Raw genomic sequence first — 22,864 nt, forward strand, 5'->3', positions numbered from 1 at the left:
ACTAAAGTACACAGATAATGAAATAAAGAGGATGTCCTTTTATTGCTACTGCAACTCTATTGGTATTACAAGCTCTCAAATGGTGGAATGGGCAAAGAACACTACCACTGAGATCAAACATTTATTCTTCTTTGGGTACTAAGGGGTAGAAATGAGGGATTAAATGGGTAGGCCACTGGCAGGCATACCTTAAGCAAAAATATTGGAAAAATGTAAAGATAGCATCTGCCAGAAATAAATTTGGTCTTGGGAATGACCTTGTAGCTGAATAGGATCCCACTACCCTTTCTGAAACTGAATTTATTTTAAAGGCATTTCTAAACTCCCTCTCTTCTGAGCAAGAGCCTGTGCTGTAGCAGGTGCAGAAAAAAGTCTGCCTAGTGATAGATACTGATCTACTAACTTTTCAAGTTTTTGTTCTTTTACTTTACCTCACTATATCCTGCCGCTTCAAAAATAAATAAAAAGTATACTAAATCAGAAAGTTAATGGATTTGGCTCCATTAATCTCTAAACCATAGAAGTGGCAAAGTGGAGGTGAGAGAATTTTATTTTTGGCCTTTTTATTATTATTCTAGCAATTTGGGGCTTTCCACTTTTTTATTTCTAGATGGTTAACCCACTGATACCTTTATATCTGACCCCAACTGATGAAAACCATTCTAAAACATCAATTAATTCAGTTAAGGACCATGGTCCCTCTGTCTCCAAGACAGATCGTATAAAGTGAGGGAAAAGTCTCTTTTCTGGACACATTAAACCAACACCAAAAAGATAAAAAAAATCAGTCTATGTCAAGCTAGGCAGGAGGGACTGTCAGGTTTGTAAAACCAAACCTGGAACCTACCTGCACTGTCCTTCCGAACAGTAGAAACCATTCCTTCTCCTCTCTACCCCTCTGTAATTCTAATTCTACTTTTTTTTTAAAGGACATCTCCCCTAATTCCCACCTCCAATAAATATCCAGTCTAAATTATTCTCCACCCAATTATTAAACTTTTTCACAAGCTCCGGGGGGAAGATTTACCCTGAGACAAATAGTGAACAGAATGGGGGTTTGGGAAAGATAAAAAGGTACAAGGCATAGTGGTCCAGTATTAGAAACGAAAACATTCTGCTCCCTGTGTGACTCAATAAAGCAGCAGGAAAACATATAAAGTCAAGCTGGTATAAGGAAGAGGAAGTATTTGTGATTGACTGGGACATACTGAGATTCTTGGCTGCATTGTGTGTGGACTTGTGCTCAGAGAGAAAAGAAGGGGTGCAAGGCAGCCTTATATTCCAAGGAAAATGGTGGGGTGGGACTGGGGGATGTACTGGAATCTTTACACCTCCTTTCTAGTCCTCCATAGATGTAGGCCGTAGTACACTAAGGGGAAAGAACAGCCAATACGAGGAGAGCAAGAGCCTTTTCCCGGCCTCATAGTTTGGACCAGACCCATAGCACTCTTCTCATTGAGGCTGGAGGCCTGGATTTCTGCCCATCCAATCCCCACCTTGCTTTGTCCTCCATGATCATCCTCCCTGGTCCACCCTTACTACATCCCGCTGTCCCCCACCCTCAAAAACACAAAGCTTTTCAGTTCTTTGCCACAAGGTAAGTAAAAAAATGTGGTTTCTTTGTTTAAACAGTTACTAAGTTGGTTCGTCTTTTAGTAACAGACCTCCCCTCCCCCAGTGCACCCTCAGTCCTGGATGATCACATCATCATCGTCGTCATCGTCGTCTTCCTCCTCCTCCTCTTCATCCTCATAATCTTCTGGCAGTTCTTCCTCCTCCTCTTCCTGCTCTTCATCTAGACAAACCACCACTTCAGCTGGCTCAGGTAATCGAGAGTCAAACCAATCCAGTACCTGCTGGGTGCTAAGCCTTGATGCCTGACTCAGTTGAGGGATATCACTTTCCCGTAGCTGTTGGTGGGTTGCCCAGTACCTTTCCAAGGGTCGTATATCTGGTGGAGGTGGGGGGATCGGCAGAGGTGGTGTCTCAGCCCATTCATTCAAGGAGCGGGTTGAAGGTGGTGGTGTGGGAATTGCTGGATCCTGGAAACTAGGGGCACCAGGTACTGCGTTGTCCCGAAACCATTTTAGTTGCCCATGCTTCAAGGCATAGCGCGTGTCACCAAACCACTGAATAATCTCAGGCCGAGGTAAGCCAGTGATCTGCTCTAATTTATGGTAATCCTCACGCCGTGCCCACTGGCACTGTAAAAAAAACGATTTGAGGATAGCCAGCTGCTCTTTGGTTTTGCGCTTGGTCTTTCGCTGGCGTTGCATATCTGGGGAAAGGTACTCTGCAGGGCCAACCCTACCAGGTGCTGAGTTATGCCTTAGCCCCTGGGGCCAGGCTGGCTCCAGCTGTGGGCGTAGTGCCTGTTCATTGGGTGACAGTGGCTGTGGGATACAGCCCAGTGGCTGGAGGGGTTTAGAGGTGGCAGTAGCTCCATTAGCCAGTACCTGGAAAGAGGAAGAAGAGGTAGAGGAAGGAGGAGTCACATTAGATGCTGACTCCTTCTTACAACTACTGGCAAGTAATGAGACGGGTGGAGGCTTATCCCGAGCACGGGGCTGGTGGACAGCTGTGGAGTGGTTCCAGGAAGCAGTACCTAGGCCGTGTGACTGGTCGGGACCCTTGCCTGCCTGCTCCTTAGAGAGGCCACTGCTTTGAAGATCCTGCCAAAATTGTGATTGGTGGGGGAATGCCCCACTGCCAGGTGCCATCAGGGGCTCCTTTGCTTTCTGGTGACTCAGTGGCTCTGAGGGCTCTGAGGGCTCTACCTTCAATCCTTTCATCTGGGTGGGCTCGCCAAGAGTCAGGGGAACTATTCCAAGACCAACTTGTTCTGGAGGTGGCACTGGAGAAGGAGGCACCTCCTCTGGGGGCCGCCCTGCATGATGAGTAAAAGAGAGAAGGGATTTGAAATGGAGTTGGTCCCGATGGTAGACTACTCGGGCTCGAGTCTCTTCAATTTCTTCGGATGACCAGCTAATGCCACAGCGGAGGCGCTGGGCCATGAACCAAGTCTTGACTTTCTCCATCTGCAGCCCATAGCGTAGGCAGAGAAGGGCAATGTCTGCTAAACTGGGATACGGAAAGTAGCTGAAGGTTTGTAGCAAGTGCTCATTGCCATCCAGCTCACTAGTCTGGGCTGCTTGGGTCCACACAAGTTGTAGCTCCTCAGAGATTGGAGGGAGACAGATGAGCCCCGCAGGGGAGCTATTAAGACCGCTGGCCTCTTTATTAGGAGGCATGGTGCTTTCTGATTTGTGCCCTTCAGAGATAGCTGTAATAAGAAGAGAAACAGCTCGATCACTGGGGCTCCTCTTTCAACCCATTGTTCAATTTCTACCAAACAAAACGTTGGACTCCAGTACAATCAACTTCTACGCGTACTGTGCTGGATTGCTTTTAAAGTGCATAACAATTTCTCATTTAATTTTCATAACCTTGTGAATCATCAGAGCCTGCTATAATTCCCTTGTAAGTATGAAAAAACCAAAGTCCATAGAGGTTAAATTATCCCAAGTCACAAGACTAGTGAGTGTTGTCACCAAAAACGAAATCTGACTTCCGAGGTTAAAAAGGAAAACATCCTTATAGCCTTTATCTTTCCCATTCAAATTCACTTCACCCTCTAAGTTAATGGAACAAGAATGACAAAACTAAGACTCACCAAGAAAACAAGAAGAGGTGTAATCCCAGAACACTTTAGCTCCTAACAGATTATCTCTAGAGTTATCTCTAGATTATCTCTAGAATATGGAAAGGTTAAGAATACAACGTGTGAAAATCTAGAAGGTAGAATAGCACAGTCCCTCTGCCCAGCCCCCTTTTCTTTCCCTTCTTGGTGGGCGAGTGTTAGGGGGAGGGGATTGATGGGTTTTTTTTCTAACTCTCAGTAGGATAAGATAGGTCAGCTATCTGGGATAAATGGGGCTCACTCCCCCTCGGTTTTGGTCTGGTTAGGGTAGAGGGAGGGGAACGTTTCCTACCCCTGTCATCCTCAGAACAAAGGTTATTCCCCTCCCCCCAGCCTTTGTCTCTTCCAACTGCTGAGTCTCTCTCCAGGGAGCCTAGAGAGCTCCCTCAGACCTTAGCAGCCCCTCCGCACAAGACGGGAGGCCCTCAGCTCTTATCTTTTCAGTCCAGCTTTCTTCTCAGAACCAGGTGGGCTCGCTCATTATAAACTGTAAACGGGTCCTGCAAGCTACCCAGCAGCACCAGGGCTCCCAGGGTCATCGTGGCTGTGGGGACTGCAGGGAAAGCCTCTGACTACGCTTCATTCTTGGAAACCTGCTCAAGCTATTTCCCAGAATAATTCTGTTGACCAATTTTTTTTTTTTTTTTGGCCATGCCTGAGGCTTTTGGGATCTTAGTTCCCCAACCAGGGAGGAACCCATGCCTCCTGCAGTGGAAGCACAGAGTCCTAACCACTGGACCGCCAGGGAGTTCCCTGTTGACCAAATTTTAACTCGGCTCCCTGTGTGGGTATTAGAGACTTTAAAACATCTGTCATCCTTTACTCTTAGAGGAATCCCATCTGAGTTTATAAATATTACTTCTGATATGTTATGGATAGGACAGGATTCCGATATAAATGCTACATGATGAATTGAGAAAAATCTCAAGTCCAGAAAGTTACACATAGTGCAGTGTAATATCGGGGATTTTATATGATGAGCAGAAAACTTCGGAAGCATTCTAATGGGTGTCACCGTTCCCTTTTAACAAGCAAATCTTAACAAACTGAAGGCCATGCAGACCCTAGAAGCAGTACAGCTTGAAGAGAACCTTAAGAGGGTAAATGAAGGCAGCATGGCATAGTGGGTTAAAATATGATTAAGGCCAGCCTGCAGTTTGAATCCCAATTCTGCCACCAGCCATGTGATCTTGGGCAAAAGCTACTGAACTTACAGGAGCCTCAGTTTCCTCATGTGTAGAAAATGGAGACAATGTTGAATGTATGTAAAGTTACATATATTTTTACAGAGCACCTACTGTGTGCTAGATGTCATGTGTAGGCGGGGCCTAGAGCTGTTAGAGGTGGAGGTCTGGGGTGAGGCAGATTTGAGGTGAATCGCAGCTTCTCCACTCCCTAGAGTGCTCGCTAAGCTTTATTTTCCCATCAGAATAAAAGGAGGTCATAACAGCGTCTACCTTGCAAGTTTATGACTAAATCAAAAAATGCAACTGATGGGCTTCCCTGGTGGCGCAGTGGTTGAGAGTCCGCCTGCCGATGCAGGGGACATGGGTTCGTGCCCCGGTCCGGGAGGATCCCACGTGCCGTGGAGCGGCTGGGCCCGTGAGCCATGGCCGCTGGGCCTGCGCGTCCAGAGCCTGTGCTCCGCAACGGGAGAGGCCACAACAGTGAGAGGCCCGCATACAGAAAAAAAAAAAAAAAAAAAATGCAACTGACGTCATGCCTAGACCAAAGTAAAGGCTCAATAAATTAGAGCTTTTATCATTGCTTCAGCCTCACGGGCTGATTCTGATATAAGGTAATGCTCCTCTTAGACAACAGGGGAAGTGAGGCAAAGACTGAATCCTTTAAAATGACTGTTTCAGTCTGTTATTGCAGTCTTAATCCTAATGAGCAGTGGAGGAAACCAGGGTGTCTTGATTTTGTACTTTTTATATTTGGGGAGTTGGATATAATTCCAGAAAGGATTTTGCAACTTTTAAAAAGTAGCAAAATCACTGCTTTAGAATTGAATCCATAATTTGGATATAAGTTCTTTTTGATTACTAGGTGAATTGCCAGTGTGGTAGCTCTACCTTTACCCTCCAGGTCCATCCCAGACACAGCTGAGGGGCTGTGAGGAAGTGCTTGCACAGCCAGGCACTAAACTACCATTTGGAAATTGTGGCCCACCAGGAACACCACCAAATCTAAGCTGGAGAATACTTGATGTTCCAGCACTTGACATCCACTTAACCTTATCTGTGTCCTGTTTTTTAAGGTCACAGTAACAGTTCAGATACGAGGAAAAGGTAGCGTAAGGAATAAAGCAGTCCAGTGTGAGGATGAAGACTGCCAGACAGGAAATAAGGCAGGCACAGCTATAAGCCCACCAGGAAGCATTTTACTTTCATTCATGTGGTTTGCTATTGTCAGATTCCCATATCAGCTTGATATTTCAGTATAACATACAGTAATGGAAAGGTCATATCTGGTGTACTGTATGTATCTACAGTTTCCCAGTGACACAAAACACAAGTTGTGGAAGACTTCCTGATACAGAATGGTGGCTTAAATCAGGGCACAGATGTAGAGCTGGTACCTCCCTGGAAGAATCTGGCTTTGATATAGGAGAAAACTATCCAGGGAGTGGCTCATGAGAACTATAACAAAGAGGGTAGACCCTACAGTAATCAAAACCACAGTGAAGACACTATAGTGTCTTATGTCCTTGTACTTCATTTGGAGATGGGAGAGAAAGGGAAGGAAAGCTGGAGAAATAAGGACTCCTCTGAGCAGAGGTGGTGGTAGTGGTATTATCAATTCTGAATTATTACTAAACTTGTATCCATGCCAGATATGCCCCACTGCTACTTAAAATCACTAATAAAAAATATAGTCAGGGTAACACCCTTATTTCCCTTTGGGCTTTCCATACCCCTGGACAAAAGGCAGAAAAGAATGGGCTGCCTTAAACTTCCAGTGTAGGTGTTCACACAATCCTAGGAAAAAGAGGTCTTCAGAACTTGAACCTAGGCTGGGAATTCCCTGGTGATCCAGTGGTTAGGATTCCGCACTTCCACTGCAGGACTGCAAGGGGCACGGGTTTGATCCCTGGTGGGGGAACTAATCCCGCATACTGCACGGTGCCAAAAAACCCTCGAGCCTAGGCTTATGGTTAAAAGCAGGAAACAGTTCAAGTGAGAGACCAGATATGAGCCTGCTAAATTCCCTAAATCTTTATTCAGAGAACTGAGGTATGTTTCTGAATGAAATGTGTTTTGGTGATAGTTTTCAAGGGCCTTAAAGGACTTTTAGTGATATTCAATTCATGTGCTTCTCAACTTTTTGGATCATGAACCTCTTTGAAAATCAGAAGTTATAAACTCTCAGAAAGTTATGACTTACTGCCCCCCCCCCCGCCCCATAAACATTCACACTTACACATTACATAAAGTATAATCTCCGGGGGTTTGCTGATTGCCCAGAAGTCCTGGTTAATAAGCTCTGCCTTATGTCCTCCCAACTTAATAAAAGCAATGGTGGTAATGCTTAAAGAGAAACAGTTTATGAATGAATGGAAAGAATGGTTGGAAGACTCAAGAGAATCTGAATTAGTCTAGAAGCGACTAGGCATTGGTGATATTAATTGGAGAGAGTGGAAGTGAGGGGTGTTCAACTGGGCCAAAAGCCTGGCTTAACTGACCCCTACTGGATTACATTATCAATACCCATAGTGCACTGGAAACTAGACACTGGTAGGCTACTCTAGTATGGCAAAGTCAGCTGCTTCCTTCAGCTGCCCTATGTGCTTAGGCCAGTTGTGTGTAATTCCAAACCTGCTTAGGCTCATTGTTTTTCTGTATATAATAATTAAACATCACATAAATCTATGAAAAATGAGTGCATTAAGAATTGTTTCTGGGAATTCCCTGGCAGTCCAGTAGTTAGGACACCGTGCTTTCACTGCTGAGGGCCCGGGTTCAATCCCTGGTTGGGGAAGTAAGATCTCACAAGCCGCACAGAGCGGCCAAAAGAAAAAAACTGTTTCTATGAAAACAAAGTCAAATGCTTTGGAAAGACATAATACAAAGGAGTGTATATTAAAAATTTTTTTTGAGTTGGGAGTAGGCAAGAAAACTGTAAAAGACTGGAGGGGCTGGGGATTTAAAAAACTCAGAAGTATTCTGCACTCAGATTGCTTCAAAAGTGTTTAAATTCTCACTCCACTTTAAAGAAACCAAACGTGGAAATCACAGATGATGAGAGGCAGTGGCTCCAGGCTCAGGCTGCACATTAGAATTACCTGGGAAACTTAAACCAGGGCATCAACCTCCTCATTCTGACTTAATTAGCCTGGACTGGGGCTCAGGCATAAGTAGTTTTTAAAAAGTTCTCAGGGTGCAGCCAGATTTGAGATTCACTTATGTCGTTTATCCTAGAAAGACAATTGGGACTGCCAATCAGCATACTTACATAAAGAAAACGCCTGGACACTAACCGAAGAGATTGGTGAAATGAACGTACTTTTAATGACAGTTCTTAAGATATGTATGCATCATTTTAAAAATTCCCAACTTTAACTGGCTTTTTTGTTTATTCGTTTTTTTTTTTTTTTCAATTACTGCCACCTACTTATCCTAATCATAAAAAGCGCTTCAAATGTATGGTGAGAAGGGGGTTCATATGACAAAATATCACATCTGGGCCCTCATTACCAAATAGGTCTCAGCTTGAGTCTTCTTTCAGTTTAGAAGTCTCAGATTAGGACGCAACACCAGGAACCTCTGAGGACTCAGGTTCTCACTTTCCTAGTTGGTTTTCTGAGTATGTCTGGGTAGGGGTCAGAGGGGGCAATTTCTCTTAAACCTTTCATTCCCAAAGGCAACTGCTCCCCAGGAATAAGGCCAGGTTTCTGTACATGTGTTGAGGTCGCTAGGAGGTAGTCATGGAGGGGAGGAGGGGAGGCCTGGGAAGGAAACGTTTCTCCTATCCTCCATTTCACAGGCAGTCTAGAAGGCTCCAAACTGGGTCAGAGAACAAAAAGTTCCTGCACTTGGGGCGATGAGCCCCAGGAAGCAGGAGAATCTCAAACCCTCCCCTCGCCAAGGGCGTCCCTACCCAGCCTTCCCCTCCTCCCTACACACCCACTCACCCTCCCCCAGTTACAACAGGGAACCGAAAAGTCCAGAGGAGAAAGGAGAGAGAACCAGGCGACTTCGAACCTAGAATTCTCCTCCCCCCAGCGCGGGGATGGGGCTCCGGGGGTCGGAGATCGTACAGGGGCTGGGAGGGGAAGTCGAAGGGGCTGGGGATCACTCACCGCAGTCCGGCCCGGGCGGCGGCTCCCAGCCTCGCACCATGGGCCGGGGGGAAAGGGGGAGAAAGGGCAGGGGGCCTCCGGGGTGAGAGTGGGGTTGCTGCCCGGTGCGGCCTGCTCCGAGCCCACCCGCGCGGAGGGCTGGGACCGGGACTGCCCCCCCCCCCGCCCCCGAAAGCGCGCCCGTCTAGCCCAGCCCTGCTTCAGCGAGTTGGAGGCGGGGCGGATGGGTGGGGCGGGCTCCAGGGGCGGTGCCAAGGTGGCCAGAGTCCTGATTGGTGAACGCAGGTGGGCGGGCCCCGGCGGAACAGACTGAGCCGGCCATTGGCTGCGTGGGCCTCGGTTGAAGTCGGCTATTGGCTCCGTGGGCCTCAGCCGGGGTGGCTATTGGCTGCGTGGGGCAGAGAAGATGTCCCCCCGGGCTAGGATGCAGTGAATGGTACCCCCTCCCACCCTCGCCTTGTGGGCGCCGGATCTTAGGGGTCCACTGGGCAATGTTCCTCCTGGAATTCCCCAAGAAATTAACAGCAGTTTGCTGAACTGTCCAGACCGCCTACAACTACTCCCCATTTGTTTCCTTCGGAAGGAAGACTTTTTCAGTATCCCTTTGCCAGTCTCACACAGGAGACGCGCGTTCCCAGACGAGGGCCCAACCGCTGTCAGCAGCGTCACTGTAAACGAAGCGCCTAGAGCAACCGGGAACTTGTTCTCGAGATGGATCAAATGTCTTGGACACCCTTAAAGACGAGGATCCTAGCGGCCCGGCACCTTCGGCCACTTCCCGGGTCCAGCTGTCACCAGACGGGTGTTCTCAAAGACGAAGTGCTAGAGGAGGTCACCTCGTTCGGACTTACCCACCCGCTCCGCCCTAGTAAAGAGGACCTGGAAATGTGCCTCATATTTGGGGACCTTGGTTTTTGTTGTAAAGAAAGGGAGTGCGATAAAATGGTCTTTCCACCGAAACAGTATTCCACACCGAAATTCTGCGCCAAAAGTTTGTATAGTTAGGATTCTCAGTCTTCTGACTAAAACTTGGGAACAATACTTTCTGAAGTGAGTCTTCTGTTCTCATGCTAGTCTCCTCTTGTATTATTTAGGTCACAATAGCTTATATACCGACAATAACTTATAAAACAATTTCAGACTTTGCCCTGTATTCTACAGATCTCGCCACTCCCCCTGTACCCTCTAAAAGTCAACCACCATAATCGCTACTTCTGATTCTTAATTGCTCCAGTCTAAGGTCAAGAGCTCTTTCAAGGTTGCCAAGCATGAGAAATATATCTCTAATTCAGCTTGGAGCCCCATTTTCCGTTGCTGGCCCTGCATTTGCCCCTTCCTCCCCTCTCTCCCTCAATACATTTAGTAACAATCTCAACTCCTAAGAGCCATGCCCTTCAAACTAGTATCCTGCAAAAACATGATAGGAGTAAGCAACAGAAAGAATATTCTCAGCTTTAGAATTAGAAACTTTTGATCCCTGAGGGTTTAAGCCAGGGCTGGTGGTACATACAGAACTTCTCCTAAATCATAACTTATTACAATACGCCAATGGTTTGTATGTAACGAAGGAAGGGAAAAGTGAAACACTGTAGGCAGCAGGCAGCCCTCAGTTGTCGATGGAGAGCTTATTGTTTTATAATCCAAACAATGAAACTGGATTGACCCGGAAGAACTCACGCTTATTTGGCTGGAAAGCCAGGCAGGAACTGTGAAAATTTAGTGGCTGCCCCTGGAGGGTTCAGTCAGTCACTCTGGGCATCACAGATCATGGGCGGGGAATTATGAAAGGTAGACAACTCAGTCACATTTCTTGTCTCAGAAGGATACTCACTCCCAATTCAGGTGTAGGGAGAAGAATCAAAGACAGATTTAAGGGAGGAAGAATCCAAGGAAAGAAGAAACTCCTCTGCCCCAGTTCTGGAGAACAGGCTGAAGCCTCCCTCCTTTATGTGGGTTTCACCCTAACACTTTATTTTTTGTGTTTTATTAATTTTTATTGGAGTATAGTTGCTTTACAATGTTGTATTAGTTTCTGCTGTACAGCAAAATGAATCAGCTATCACCCTAACAGTTGGGGTGGGGGAGTGGAAGAGAGGAAGAGGTCCAGACTTGACATTATCAGAGAAGGGAGGGTCCCACCTTCAGCAAGACAGTAATCATCCCAGCTCTTCCAGGGACTAGTGCTGAACAATGTGGATTTACCACATCATCCTTAATCTTTGGTGAAAACTCCCTCTCCCTTTGCATGGCTCAGAAATATAGCAGGACTGACCAGACACACAATGACCTAATAGTAATAGCTAAGGAAGTTGGAGGAAGGGCCCTCTCTTGCACAGAACTCTTCCAAAGCATGGGAGGAGTCCCAGCAATGTGTTAATATGATCATAGGTTTTTGTAGAATTTGAAAAAAAAATTTAAACTGCAGTTGGTCAAGACTGATGTCTCTTTCCTTTCTGACTCCTCCTCCATCACACTTCTCCTTTTGTCCAGTGGCAATGAAGAGGCCACGGGTATTTGGGGATTGACTAACCAAGTTGAGCTGGGAATACATTTAGTTTGGGTGTAGGAGTTACACATCTGTGATTTGCAGTTACTTCTGTGAATAAATAGTAATTACAGTGTTATGGGCTGAACTGTGTCCTGCTAAAATTCATATGTTAAAGTCCTAACTCCCAGTACCTCAGAATGTAACCATATTTGGAGATAAGGTCTATGCAGAGGTAATTAAATTATAATGAGGTCTTTAGGGTGAGTCCTAATTCAGTATAACTGCTGTCCTTATAATAAGAGGAAATTTGGATGCAGACATGCAGGTAGGACCATGTGAAGATATAGGGAGAAGATGGCTATCCACAAGCCAAGAGAGAGGAACCTCAGAGTGAAATCAACCCTGCCAACACCTGGATCTCAGGTTTCTAGCCTCAAAACCGTGAGAGAATTTCCACTGTTTAAGCCACCCAGTCTAAGTATTTTGTTATGGCAGCTCTAACAAACTTAATACATACAGCTTCCAGGAATACTCCCAATGTCAAAAATTCAGAGTTTATGTTATTCATTATTGCAAATTTGAAAATGCTCCAAAATCTTACACCACATATACTGAAGACATTTGGTAGTGTTTTTCCAAGTTTGACAAAAGTCCCCCCAAATTATGTGACATTATTACTTACAAGGTGTGAAGGTGAAATTTTTTTTAATTATCAAGAATTTTTTTAAAGTGATCATGGAGATGGAATTATCTCTTTACGGAAAAATTATCTATAATCATCACATAAAAAGACTATCAAAGAGCATGCAGCCAAAAACAAAATTGTGGGGAAAAATATTTAGGTTTGCCACATAGGTAATTTTAAAAATGTTATTTTTCTTGATTTTGTGATATTATGATATTTGTCAGCTTTTTTAAAGTTATAATTTTTAAGATATCTTTTCTCATTCTGAAATATTTATTTTACTTGAAAAAGGCCCCAAAAGTTGTATGCTTCAGACAACCGAAAACTTGGATCTATCCCTGGGACTAACGAAACAGATATGGTGAGTTTCTGCCCCAGTTAGGGAAACCCTGCTCCAGTGTTCTGCGCTCTGTCCTAAAAAACAGACGTGAGGGCTGACCAGTCGTCACAACTGCAAGTATTGAGGATTTGGGATAGCAAAAGCTGCAATGGAGTTTGCAGAAGAGAGATTTCAGACAAACCTACCACCAAACTAAGATATGAGAAGTCTGGAAAGACATTAGGGCCACAGAGAGACCCTAGGCGATAAGCCATGGAGGGAACCCATGGAAAGCCCCCACTTACCTCTTCTTGGGGATCTGTTCCTCATGCTGACTCTACCCTTCAGCATATCTGGTTTCAATTACAATGCGTGTACTAAAGAGTGGGTGCTCTGCAGTGACATCACAACTTGGCCATTATGATGTAATGATGAGGCATCTGATTATTCTCGGGCTAGGGCTTCCCTGTAAGGAACAGTCTCATTACTTGGTGGATAATTGGACTCTTTCATCATTCAGGTGATGTGGGAGTCAATACTATGTTAGAACTTGATCTTTTTCAAATAGACAGAGAGGTCCTCACTTTTCCTCTCCATCATATTTCTTGTCCTTTGTTTTAGGATTGCCCTTGATAGACAAAAGGGGCTTTGCTTTTCCTTCCAGTGCCTAAGGAGCAGAATGTAATTTAAATGGCCTCCTTAAGAAAAGCACCCCACCAAGGGGAAACACGGGGCCTTCACCTGAGCTGTTCGCTTTAACTGCAACAGCAGCTGGTGCTGGGTGCAAGGGAGCTATGAGCTGGGCCTGGTAACTTTCCCTACCACTACCCAAAAGGGTGCCGTGATACTATAGGGGTGTCTCATACCAGGGCCGCCCAACTCCTCTACATCTCCTTCCCATCCAACTTTTGCATAGCCAGAGGACTCCAGCAGACAGGGAACAGGACTTGCAAGAGATGAGATGGCCAAGAAAGGCAGGGTGCCTCTGGGTCTCTTGCCACCCTCAGCCCCAAACAAACAATACTTCTCAGTAGCTTATACTTTCTTTTCATATTTCAACTTTATTTCAAATACGAGGTCTTTTATCCAGAAGGGAGAGCAGTTGCATGAGGAGGCTGAAGTGAGGCACAATACGAGTGGGTCTGGGGCCCAGTGTACAGAGCTGCACTGTGAAGAGGGTGGGGAGGCTCGGGAAGGGTCTGATGAGAACGGTGGTTTGAGGGGGATTCAAATAGCAAACTTTCATTTCCTCCCCAGGTTAGCTATTCAATGGGTAGATTATTCAGTTGTTGTTTTGTTGTTGTTGTTTGTTTTAGCAACTTCACTGTTCTTCAGCAATATCACTGAAAGAAGTGCCAAGGCTGGGGACATACCAGTCCCTTTTGTTTATCTTTCTGCCTGGACGGGGAAGGGAATGGAAACTAGAAGCAGAAAATGAAAATTTCTGACGTGTCCCTTGCCATGAAAAATCGTGGGTCTGACCCTGTGGAGAGAGGCCTGTTTCATAGCCTGGGAATGGGAGGTGGTCAGGAGGCCTGGGTTTACGTCCCATCTGGAGTTGCACTAACAAATTCTCTGACCCTGCTGGGGTCCCTTCTCATCTCTGGACCTGTGTCCTCATCTCTAGAGGAGTCTGGACACAGTGATCTCTAAAGACAAGCCTTTTCAGGTCTCTGGATTCTATGACCTGCGCATTGCAAGGATCCAGAGGGGCTCCAGAGAAACACAGGAGTTAGAAGCAAGGGAATGTGGGATTAGATTGGCAAGTTGAGTTAGGGCTTATTGTGAAGAGAAATGATATATTCATAAAAGAAATAATGTATTCATAAAAGAAAACAAAGGAACAGGAAGAATACTTAGGAAGACATCTGAGGTCTGGATGAGAGGAAAGGGCAAGAGTGTTCCTGCTGTGTTGCTTCAAGGACCCGAGCCCCTGACCATGGTAATGGTTTCTCTTATGGCCCTTCCCGGTCCATGGCTAACAGGTTATATCCTAAATTGCCCCCATTCGTACAGTCATCAGGCTTTAGAGGAAAGTCCCCACCACAACGCCTAACACACGACAAATCTCTGAAGTTTCTGCCAAATTCCTAGTGTTTCCCATGTCAGATTAGACTAGCAGCTTACCCCCAGGCCCTGGGGCAGCTCTGTATGGGAAGAACCAGAAGACTCATGTCTTGGCTCTGTAAAGCTGAGAATAGGGGCATGGGTGAGCCAGGGTACTTCTTGGAGAAAAAGCTCAGGAACAATGAACTCTTCTTGGTTCCCTGCCCCCAACCATTTGCATTTATCTGCTTAGTAATACTCAGGTTCCCAGAGAGGGCCCAAGCACAGACCATCCAGCAATTGTCCTAGTCAGGGACCCTTCTAGTGGAAACTTTAGGGAATTGGCCTGTTCAAGGCTAGCTGGGGTAGTAGGAAGGGGCACAGCATACCAACAAGTGTGGAGGACTGGCTAGGGCCAGGAGAGAATCCCAATGTATGGCAAGGCTGGAGTTCAAATGGGTTCCCAAGTTCTCCAGCAGGCGCAGGCGCAGGCGCAGTGGTTCCTTGCTGATCCTGCAGAGCCGGGACACGGGCACAGGAGGCAGCAGCAAGCTCCTGGAAATAGCAGATGAAGCTTGGGACCCTTGGTGCTTTGCCTTCTCCAAGCCAGTTGGGGAGGCTGGGAGGATGGGAAGGCAGAGCACAATTAGAAACTGTGGTCTTTTCCTAATAAGAGATGGTATGTGCCAAGGTTTTTTTTTTAATGGCAAGGTTTTAATTTTGTTTTTAAAGGATAATATTATGACATCATGGTTATGCACTGAGGCTCTGGAGATTTCCTGGGTTCACAATCCTAGCTCGGCCATTTACTAGCTGTGTGACCTTGCACAAAATACCGAGCTTTTCTGAATTGTTTTCTCTCTAAAACAGGAATAACATTACTCAACTCATAGGGTTGTTTTGTGGATTATAAAGCATGCAAGACACCAGATTTTAGTGGCTACGTAAGTAAATGTGAGCTCTTGCGACTGCTGATACACATAACAGTAATGCATACACATAACGCAAGAGATGATCACACACTGAGCCTTGACCTACTCTCCCGCTCCATTATCCTCCCTTGGGCTCTTCATTGGTGACTAAAAAGTGTATTGCTGGTGGCTTTCAGTACACTTTCTCTCGTCACTCTGCTGGAACTTTGACCTGAGGGTGATCCACAAGATGCATGAAATTCTTTGTTTTTTCCACCAGGTGAAGATGATGCTTAAATGGGCATTTGTCTGAGGAATGACCCAGGGTTTCTCTCTTTCAGCCATTTTTCTTCAAAGGATTAAAGATTTGGAGAGGAGGGGCATGGTAATAAGCCCCATACTCCATTCTGAACGCATGTATGGGCACGTGTGCATGTACCCTCGCTCACTAAGAGATAAAAGGGGAATCCAGAAAATTTTGAGAAATCAGTAACAGATAGAAACGGGTGTGGGGAGCTGGTTACCTGGGAGCTCCTTGTTCATCTGCAGCATCAGGAACTGCTTTTCCCTCTTCTCCCTTCTAGAAGACTGTCAAGAAGGAGCCTGAGGGAGGAAGGTGGATCAACCATGGTCTTGGAGAAAAGGAAGTAGGTTCTCCACTCCTTCATCTTCAACAAGGATGAAGAGGGAGGCAGATGGAAATAGAGAAAGTGAAGGTAAATACCGTATATGCTAAAAGAAAAATGAAAGTGATGAGAAGGGGACAAGGAAAGAGAAAAGCAAAGAGCTTAGACATAGGGTGAGAAGGGAGGAAAACACACAACCAGCTGAGGTTAACCAGGAGAGACATAAGGCATAAATGTGAATGGGGAGAAGAGTCCAGCTTTCCCATTTCACTTGCTCAAGGTATGGAGCAGACTGCCATCTTCTGGTACCATTTAATTTTCAAGGTGCTCTGATTCTTGGTTTGAAATGTTTTCAGTTTCTTATACCTATAATCCTTTATACTCAAGAAAGTCCCCAACGTTGTTTCATTTTGGGGGCTCCCAAGCATCATTTTCCCCTAGAGAGGCACCTCCCCAAAGCTGTCTCCCAGCACCCAGGCTGGAAGTCTGTTGGGTCAAGAGCAAAAGCAAGGGGCAGAGGATGACCTGTGGTTTGAAAGAGGCCCTGGAATACCCTGAGGCTGCAGGCTGGTTGCTGCAGACTGGATGCTTTCTGGGCTCTGGAACATGTGTCAAAAACTGGAGAGCCATTCTCAGGCCCAACCACACGCTTGGGGTGCTGTGTGTTCTGAACTGTAAGCACTCCAACCGTAGGCTGGAGAATGTGGCTTCTAATCCACACTCTGCCCCTCACAGATCATAAAATGTCAGAGCAAGAAGGGGCCTAAGAGATCACCTAATCCAAATGCAGTTTCTCAAGGAGGAAACTCTGGCCCAGAGAGGTGAAGTAACTTGCCCAAAGTTATCCAGCTAGTCAGTGACTTCCTTTTCTTTTGTGGCAGAAGGAATCCTGTGATTCACCTGTCTCTTGACAAATACAGTCCATAAAGTGCTTAGAGGTCATTAGAAGGCACCCAGAAAGGTAAGGCTGGCATTTTTCTGGAAGCCCCTGAGTGCACCAACACCTTAGGCACCGCATTATTGGCCACAAGGACAAGCCTGGAGTTGGTTTTACTTTCATTTTCATCCCCAGGGCTGCCTGGAAGCTGGAGGAGGGAGCTCTGATGCTACCTGCCATCACTCCCCAGCCAGTCAGTGAAGACTGAAGCTAGGGGCTGGGGTGACAAGCGAATCCTGTCATAATGTCAGGGGCTGGGGAGCAATGGCCAAGTTCCTGGGACTTAAGCAAGGCAATTATGGGTGAGTTAAAGCTACGATGGGCAGGGCTGGGGAACCTGCGGTGGCTAAGGCCAGTAAGAAGAGGGAATAAGCCAGCAATCTAAATGATTTCAACTGTGGTGGGCTCCTAGTTCACACAAAATATGTCCTCGGTCCCAAACAGTTACCCTCAACCTTTGACTGCCTAGGCCGGACGGACCTACTCACTTTCTCCCAATGCCCACTCACGGAAGAGAACATCACTATCGTCCTTTTGCTTCTTTTCTAACCTTCCAGCACCCTTTCCGTCTCCCTCCTTCTACGACTTGGGTTCCTCCACTCACATCCACCCCAACCTCCCCAACTTTCGTTGATTCTACCCACACCCCACACCCCTTTGGTTTCCCCCATCCTCCTCGCCCTCCCGGGCTTGACTCTCTAGGGCAGCTCCCCGCCAATCTCGGTTTCTCCCATTCCTCCCCACCAAATCTTCGGGATCCCCCAGCCCCCCGGTGCCTTTGATTTTTTTCCGCCGTCGGCCGCAGGCGTCTCAGATAAAGTGGATCCAGCCCTGTAGCTCCGGGGCTCCACCACTGCCCGGGTGCTCGGGCCCACGTAGAGCATAGTCACGGCCGCCGTTGTTGTCCCAAAACTCGTGGCCGCTAACGCGGTAGCGCAAGGCGAAAAGCAGGGCGCCACCAATGGGTGGCGCCGGCAGGCGGAAGGCGAAGCGGTCGGCGCGCGGCGGGGGCGGGGCCGGACCGGCGTAGGCGGCGGGCTCCTCGCGTTGGGTCCGCCAGCCGTCGGCGCTCCAGCGCACGCTCACGCGCTTCTCGTAGGCCAGGTCCAGCACGCGCGCGCTCCCGGCGACGCCCAGCGGGCCCGCCTCGGCGCGTTCCAGGCAGATTCGCTGCGCCCGCAAGCGGGCCGCGAAGCCAGGCTCGCTGGCCGGCTCCAGGGCAACGCGCGCCTCCTGCTGGGAAAGGGGGAAAGGAGGAAAGGGGAGGAGGGAGCCCAGGAGAAGGGAGGGGAGGGGAGAGAGAGGGGGCGGGGTCAGGGCGAGGCACGGGACCAATCGGAGGCCGACCCCGGCGTCCGGGCAGTCAGAGGGGAGCCCTGCTGGGAGAGTGGCCTAGAGCCACCTGCCAATGGGGACACCAAAAGGGATGAGCGAGAGCAAGCCCAGGGTTCGGGGTGGAGATGGGTGCTCCTAGATAAATCCACTCCCATAAACCCGCCGAGGCCAAGTTGGGGAGGTCCCGGGGAAGGGGCGTACCTCTGCCGCCTACCTGGAGACCTCGGGCGCGGGACTGGCACGGCGCGAAGTGGCGAAGGGCGTCCCTCTGCAGCTGGACCTGCACGTGGCGGGGTACCCGGGGCAGCTCTCCCGGGCGGAAGCGGCGCACCGCGGTCAGCTCCAGCCCAAGCGCGTCGGCGAAACGCACTCTCTTACGGGTGTCGGGGCTGCGGCTGTGGGGTACCCGGGTACCGCTGCCTCCGGCGGGCGCAGAGCGAGCCCTGCGCTCCCGACTCGGAGCAGGAGCTCGGGATCGGGCCCCGAGGCGCGTCCCGCCTTCGCCTGGCACCTCCTCCGGCTCCTCCTCGAGGCTGGGCCGCTGGCTGCGGTAGTAGGCGCGCTCTGTCAGCGCGGCGATGAAGCTCAGGTTGCGGGGAATGTCGGTGCGGGGGGACCGCTCGCGAGACATGGCACCCCCCGCCCCGGCGGAGCCCTCCCGCAGCGCCGCCGCGCTGCCTTCCTTTCCTGTCTCCCACCCGCCTGGTGTTGGCGCAGAAGCTTCAGGCACCCTTCGCAGTTGCGTACTCTCCTTGCTGTCACCTCCAGAATCCTCCACCTCAGCTCCCAGGGTATTTGACCATCACCTCCTGCGTCTCTCTACTCTGAGCGTGCGCTCAGCGGCGCTCACCCTCCGGTCCCGCGGCCGTCGCCCACAGCCCTCTGACAGGTGGCTCCCCATCCAGCAGGAGGTGGGCACTCCAGCCTACAGGTCCTGAGTGAGACCACTCTGCCTTTTTTCTTTTTTTTTTTTAACGGCCTCAGCCTTTCGGCTCGGGAAGAGTTAACGTAGGGAGTAGAGAGTAACCTTTCCTTTCCTTTTCGGGGAAGTTTCAAAAGGCCCAGCCTGTAACTTTCTCTTCAGGGCTCAACGTCTTCTTTCCCAAACCCTAGGCTCCAGGTTTGGGAGGATGATGGGCGAAAACATGGGAAGGTCACGAAAGCTAGTTAGAGTCTCAAACAGAAGCTGAGATGTGGTACTCAAAAGGGTGGGTGGCCCATTTGAAAGAGTTCTGAGCTGAGAGTTGTGGAAAGACATAGTTTCGGGTCTCACCTCTGGTGCTATTTAGCTGCGTGACCTTGAGGAAGGGACAACTTCTCTGGACCTCAGTTTTCTTATCTGTAAAAAAGTGGATTAGAGTTCTGATCTCTAACCTGACTGTACGCTCTTTGACGTACAGTCAAGGCTGTGTCTGATTCATGGTCAGTTTCAGCACATAGTAGGCCCTCAAATTATTGAATGAATCATCACATATATCTCTTGGAGCTGGGGCTGCGGGGTTCTAGTTCCAGTGGGAGCTCCAAGAAGGGCACAGAGCTGCTTTTTACTCCTTCATTTTTTTCTATATTAGTGGGAAAAAAAATATGAAGTTTAGTTTTTTTCTAACTTCCTCCTGATCTTGTGTAGCACTTACAGTGTGCTAAGTACAGTTGTTTTACAAATACTAACTCATATAATACAGTCATCATAGGACTAGGGAGTATTATGCCTATTTTATGGATGAGAAGATTGAGGGAGAGAGACAGGATAGGACTCTTGCCCAGGGTCACATAAATTAATATTTGGATAGCTGGAATTAGAAGTCAGCAGTCCCACTCTAGAGTCTACTCTTTTATCCACTTAGTTATAAGTGGATTAAAACATTTCATGGTAATAGTTAACATTCTCAGAGCATTGAAACGGGGAATCTTAGAGTGGAAACGGAATCTCTAAATTTAAAGCAACAGGAGTGTTTAACCGTAAAATCACAAGTGACTAAGTTGGAAATAAATAGTGAGACATATGCTATCTTATTATTATACAATTTATTCCTGCTTGCATTTTAATTCCAGTACTAACCATAGCAATGCTGTTTAGCCAGGACTCATTTTTAAAGTGATATTGAGTTTTATTTTCTTATTTTACACATACGTATATAATCCAGGGACACATTCTTTTCATATTTTAGGGTATAAAATAATGCTACAGTAATTTGTGTTACAGTCAAGCAGTTAAAAACTGTCTTCCTTGCTCTGCTAAAATATGTTATTGACAGAATAGGTAAGGTTCCACGTCAGCCTAAATGGCTCGAGGTTTTCTGGGAAAAGCTCTGTTGCCTTGTCTACAGTTTGAGCTGCCATTCTTTGGCTCTGTAGTGTTGGCCTGAGAAGATCCTTGAGGTACACAGCTTTGGACCTGGTGTAATTTGTGTTGTTCCAGCAGTCTTTGTTTCTTAAACAGCCACTGCAGTGATCTTCAAACATCTGACTGCGCCTACTCAATAACTGGCCAGAGGCATCGAGTGATTTCTTCAGTCAACATTTACTGAGGGTCTATTAGGCTATGAGGACATAAAAGTGAATAAAATTCAGTGCCTGCTCTCACCACGCTTATAAATAAATGGGTGGGCGAACAGAAATCTATTCGGATCCTGTGACAAAAGTGTTTTTATTTCAAGTAAATTCTTAGAAGAAATCAGGACTGCAAATGAAGGACTAGGCTAGATTATTTTATAAGAAAGAAGGCAAACTTGGGACTTCCCTGGTGGTCCAGTGCTAAAGAATCCGCCATCCAATGCAGGGGACGTGGGTTCGATCCCTGGTTGAGGAACTAAGATCCCACCTGCCACGGGGCAACTGACCCTGCGCACCACAACTACTGAGCTCACACACCTCAGTGAAAGAGCCCGCGTGCCGCAAACTACAGAGCCCACGTGCCCACGTGCCCCGGAGGCCGCGCGGCACAACTAGAGAGAGAAAAAACCCCGCACGCCACAACTGGAGAGAGAAAACCCGCATGCCACAACTAGAGAGAAGCCCGTGCACCGCAATGAAGAGCCCACGCCACAAGGAAAGATCCTGTGTTCCTCAACTAAGACCCGACGCAGCCAAATAAATAAATAAATAAATAAAATTACATTAAAGAAAAAAAAGAAGAAGAAGGCAATCTTGCTGGTGGCAGCTGGAATGATCAGCCCAAGGACAAAGAAGAAATGAGGATGATTGAAAGGATACAGTCATAAAGGAGTGGAATCGGTGGTATGTTCAGAATATTGGGGAGAACTGAGTTTGGGTTTGCAAATGATGTGGATTCAGTTTGGCCTTGTAAATGGCATGATAACAGCATTGATTACCTGAAGCAAAGAGGGACCTTGAAACAATACAGTGTTAAAGTTAAGACAAACTTTCAAATCAGAATTAGGTTGAGGCCCATCTTCTCAGTATGTGGCTTTGGGCAAATTACATAACCTCTCCAAGCCTCACTTTCCTCATCCATAGAATGAGGATAACACAACATAAGGATTAGTGGGAAGATAAAATATCAAGTGTGTAAAGAAAGCACTTAGTACCTAATAAGTCTTCAAAATGTGTGAGTCATCACCACCTTTACAGAAAAGACCTTTCTTCTCTAGTTACCATAGAGGCAGATGGGAATACCAAGGCTTGGACTGGAGGTAGAAGCAAAGGGAACCAGCAGGGAAGGAAAATTGGGTTACCTCTTTCGGCCTTTGGTTGGAGAGCCCTGCAAATGGAGCTGAAGGAAGTGCCAGCTGCAGGAGCTGGTGGGCCCCAATCAGAATGCCTGAGGGTGCCCTCGTGTGGATCAGCTGTAGTCAGATGGCTTCACACCCTGTGTAAACATACTGCCTTGTATAAATGGTAGACATTCATGTATTTGCATATATATATGTAATCTGAAAGGATAAACATCAACCTTGACATTGGCAACCTCCAGGAAGGGAGGTGGAATTGGGGGAAGAGCAGAGGGAGGGGGATTGATGACTTGTATTTTCTTTCTCTACACTTCCATATTATTTGACTTTTTCATAAGGAGAATAAGTTCACGTGTTGGCTAGAAAGAACTAAAAAAGAAACCAATCTAATTACAAAAAAAGAAAAAAAAAAAAAAGAAGATAAAGTTACCTGCAGAAACTGCTTGCGATCCAAGTCCTGACTCCCTGATGCTTGGCTAAAGCCCCAGCTCACGTAGAGACCACTGGGTTAAAGGTCCTGGAGAAAAGAGGAAGTGAAGTGTTTGGTGTCTGTGTCACGTCTGCTAGTCCCACAGGATGAGGCACCTGGCAGGCAGTTCCCACCGGAATGGGAACTGCTCCTCTTTTCTGGGCACCCATTCCAGGGCTGCAAAAGTTCAACAAGTGCATGGAACATCAGAGACCTTCTGGAAATGCTGAATTTGCTCTGAGGTTTCCTGAGCCTCAGCCGGCTTCTCTGGGTAGCCTCCAGGGTCAGGAGCCCCGTCCGGCTCTCCATGTCCTCCTGGCCCTGCTCTTCCTGGCCTCCAGCGGCCCTCTCTCT

The 22,864-nt window shown here is 47.4% G+C and overlaps 1 protein-coding gene across 8 annotated transcripts; it reads right to left on the reverse strand.

The window, feature by feature from the left end:
- Nucleotides 1–18: 18 nt before the first annotated feature.
- Nucleotides 19–22,860, reverse strand: PPP1R3E (protein phosphatase 1 regulatory subunit 3E). 8 transcript variants are annotated; one of them, XM_027110840.1, is made up of 6 exons: nt 22,725–22,860; nt 22,472–22,558; nt 22,045–22,178; nt 18,564–19,688; nt 15,976–18,250; nt 13,536–15,095 (listed from the first exon to the last, which is right to left on the reverse strand). In XM_027110840.1, the coding sequence occupies exons 4-5, from the start codon at nt 18,978–18,980 to the stop codon at nt 17,825–17,827; spliced, it is 843 nt and encodes a 280-aa protein (XP_026966641.1). In that variant the 5' UTR covers nt 18,981–19,688; nt 22,045–22,178; nt 22,472–22,558; nt 22,725–22,860; the 3' UTR covers nt 13,536–15,095; nt 15,976–17,824. The 8 variants fall into 8 exon arrangements, with proteins under 8 accessions (XP_026966640.1, XP_026966637.1, XP_026966639.1 ...); XM_027110839.1 differs by lacking the exons at nt 18,564–19,688; nt 22,045–22,178; nt 22,472–22,558; nt 22,725–22,860 and adding exons at nt 19–2,456; nt 2,778–3,283; nt 12,800–12,960 and having other exon boundaries at nt 14,930–15,095; nt 15,976–17,828; XM_027110842.1 differs by lacking the exon at nt 22,045–22,178.
- Between the last annotated feature and the right edge of the window lie 4 nt (nt 22,861–22,864).

Source organism: Aethalodelphis obliquidens, unplaced genomic scaffold (assembly GCF_003676395.1).
Source record: "Aethalodelphis obliquidens isolate GAN/ISIS:26980383/991018 unplaced genomic scaffold, ASM367639v1 scaffold10, whole genome shotgun sequence".
In the NCBI taxonomy this organism is placed as follows: domain Eukaryota; kingdom Metazoa; phylum Chordata; class Mammalia; order Artiodactyla; family Delphinidae; genus Aethalodelphis; species Aethalodelphis obliquidens.

What these genes read in the sequence shown, in the direction of transcription:
- PPP1R3E (XM_027110836.1), bottom strand. Translation starts at nt 12,845, where the DNA reads ATGCTGAAGGGTAGAGTCAGCATGAGGAACAGATCCCCAAGAAGAG. An exon ending in GAACAGATCCCCAAGAAGAG is followed by an intron (nt 3,284 to 12,799) that starts GTAAGTGGGGGC and finishes TTCTTATTACAG; the next exon opens with CTATCTCTGAAGGGCACAAA.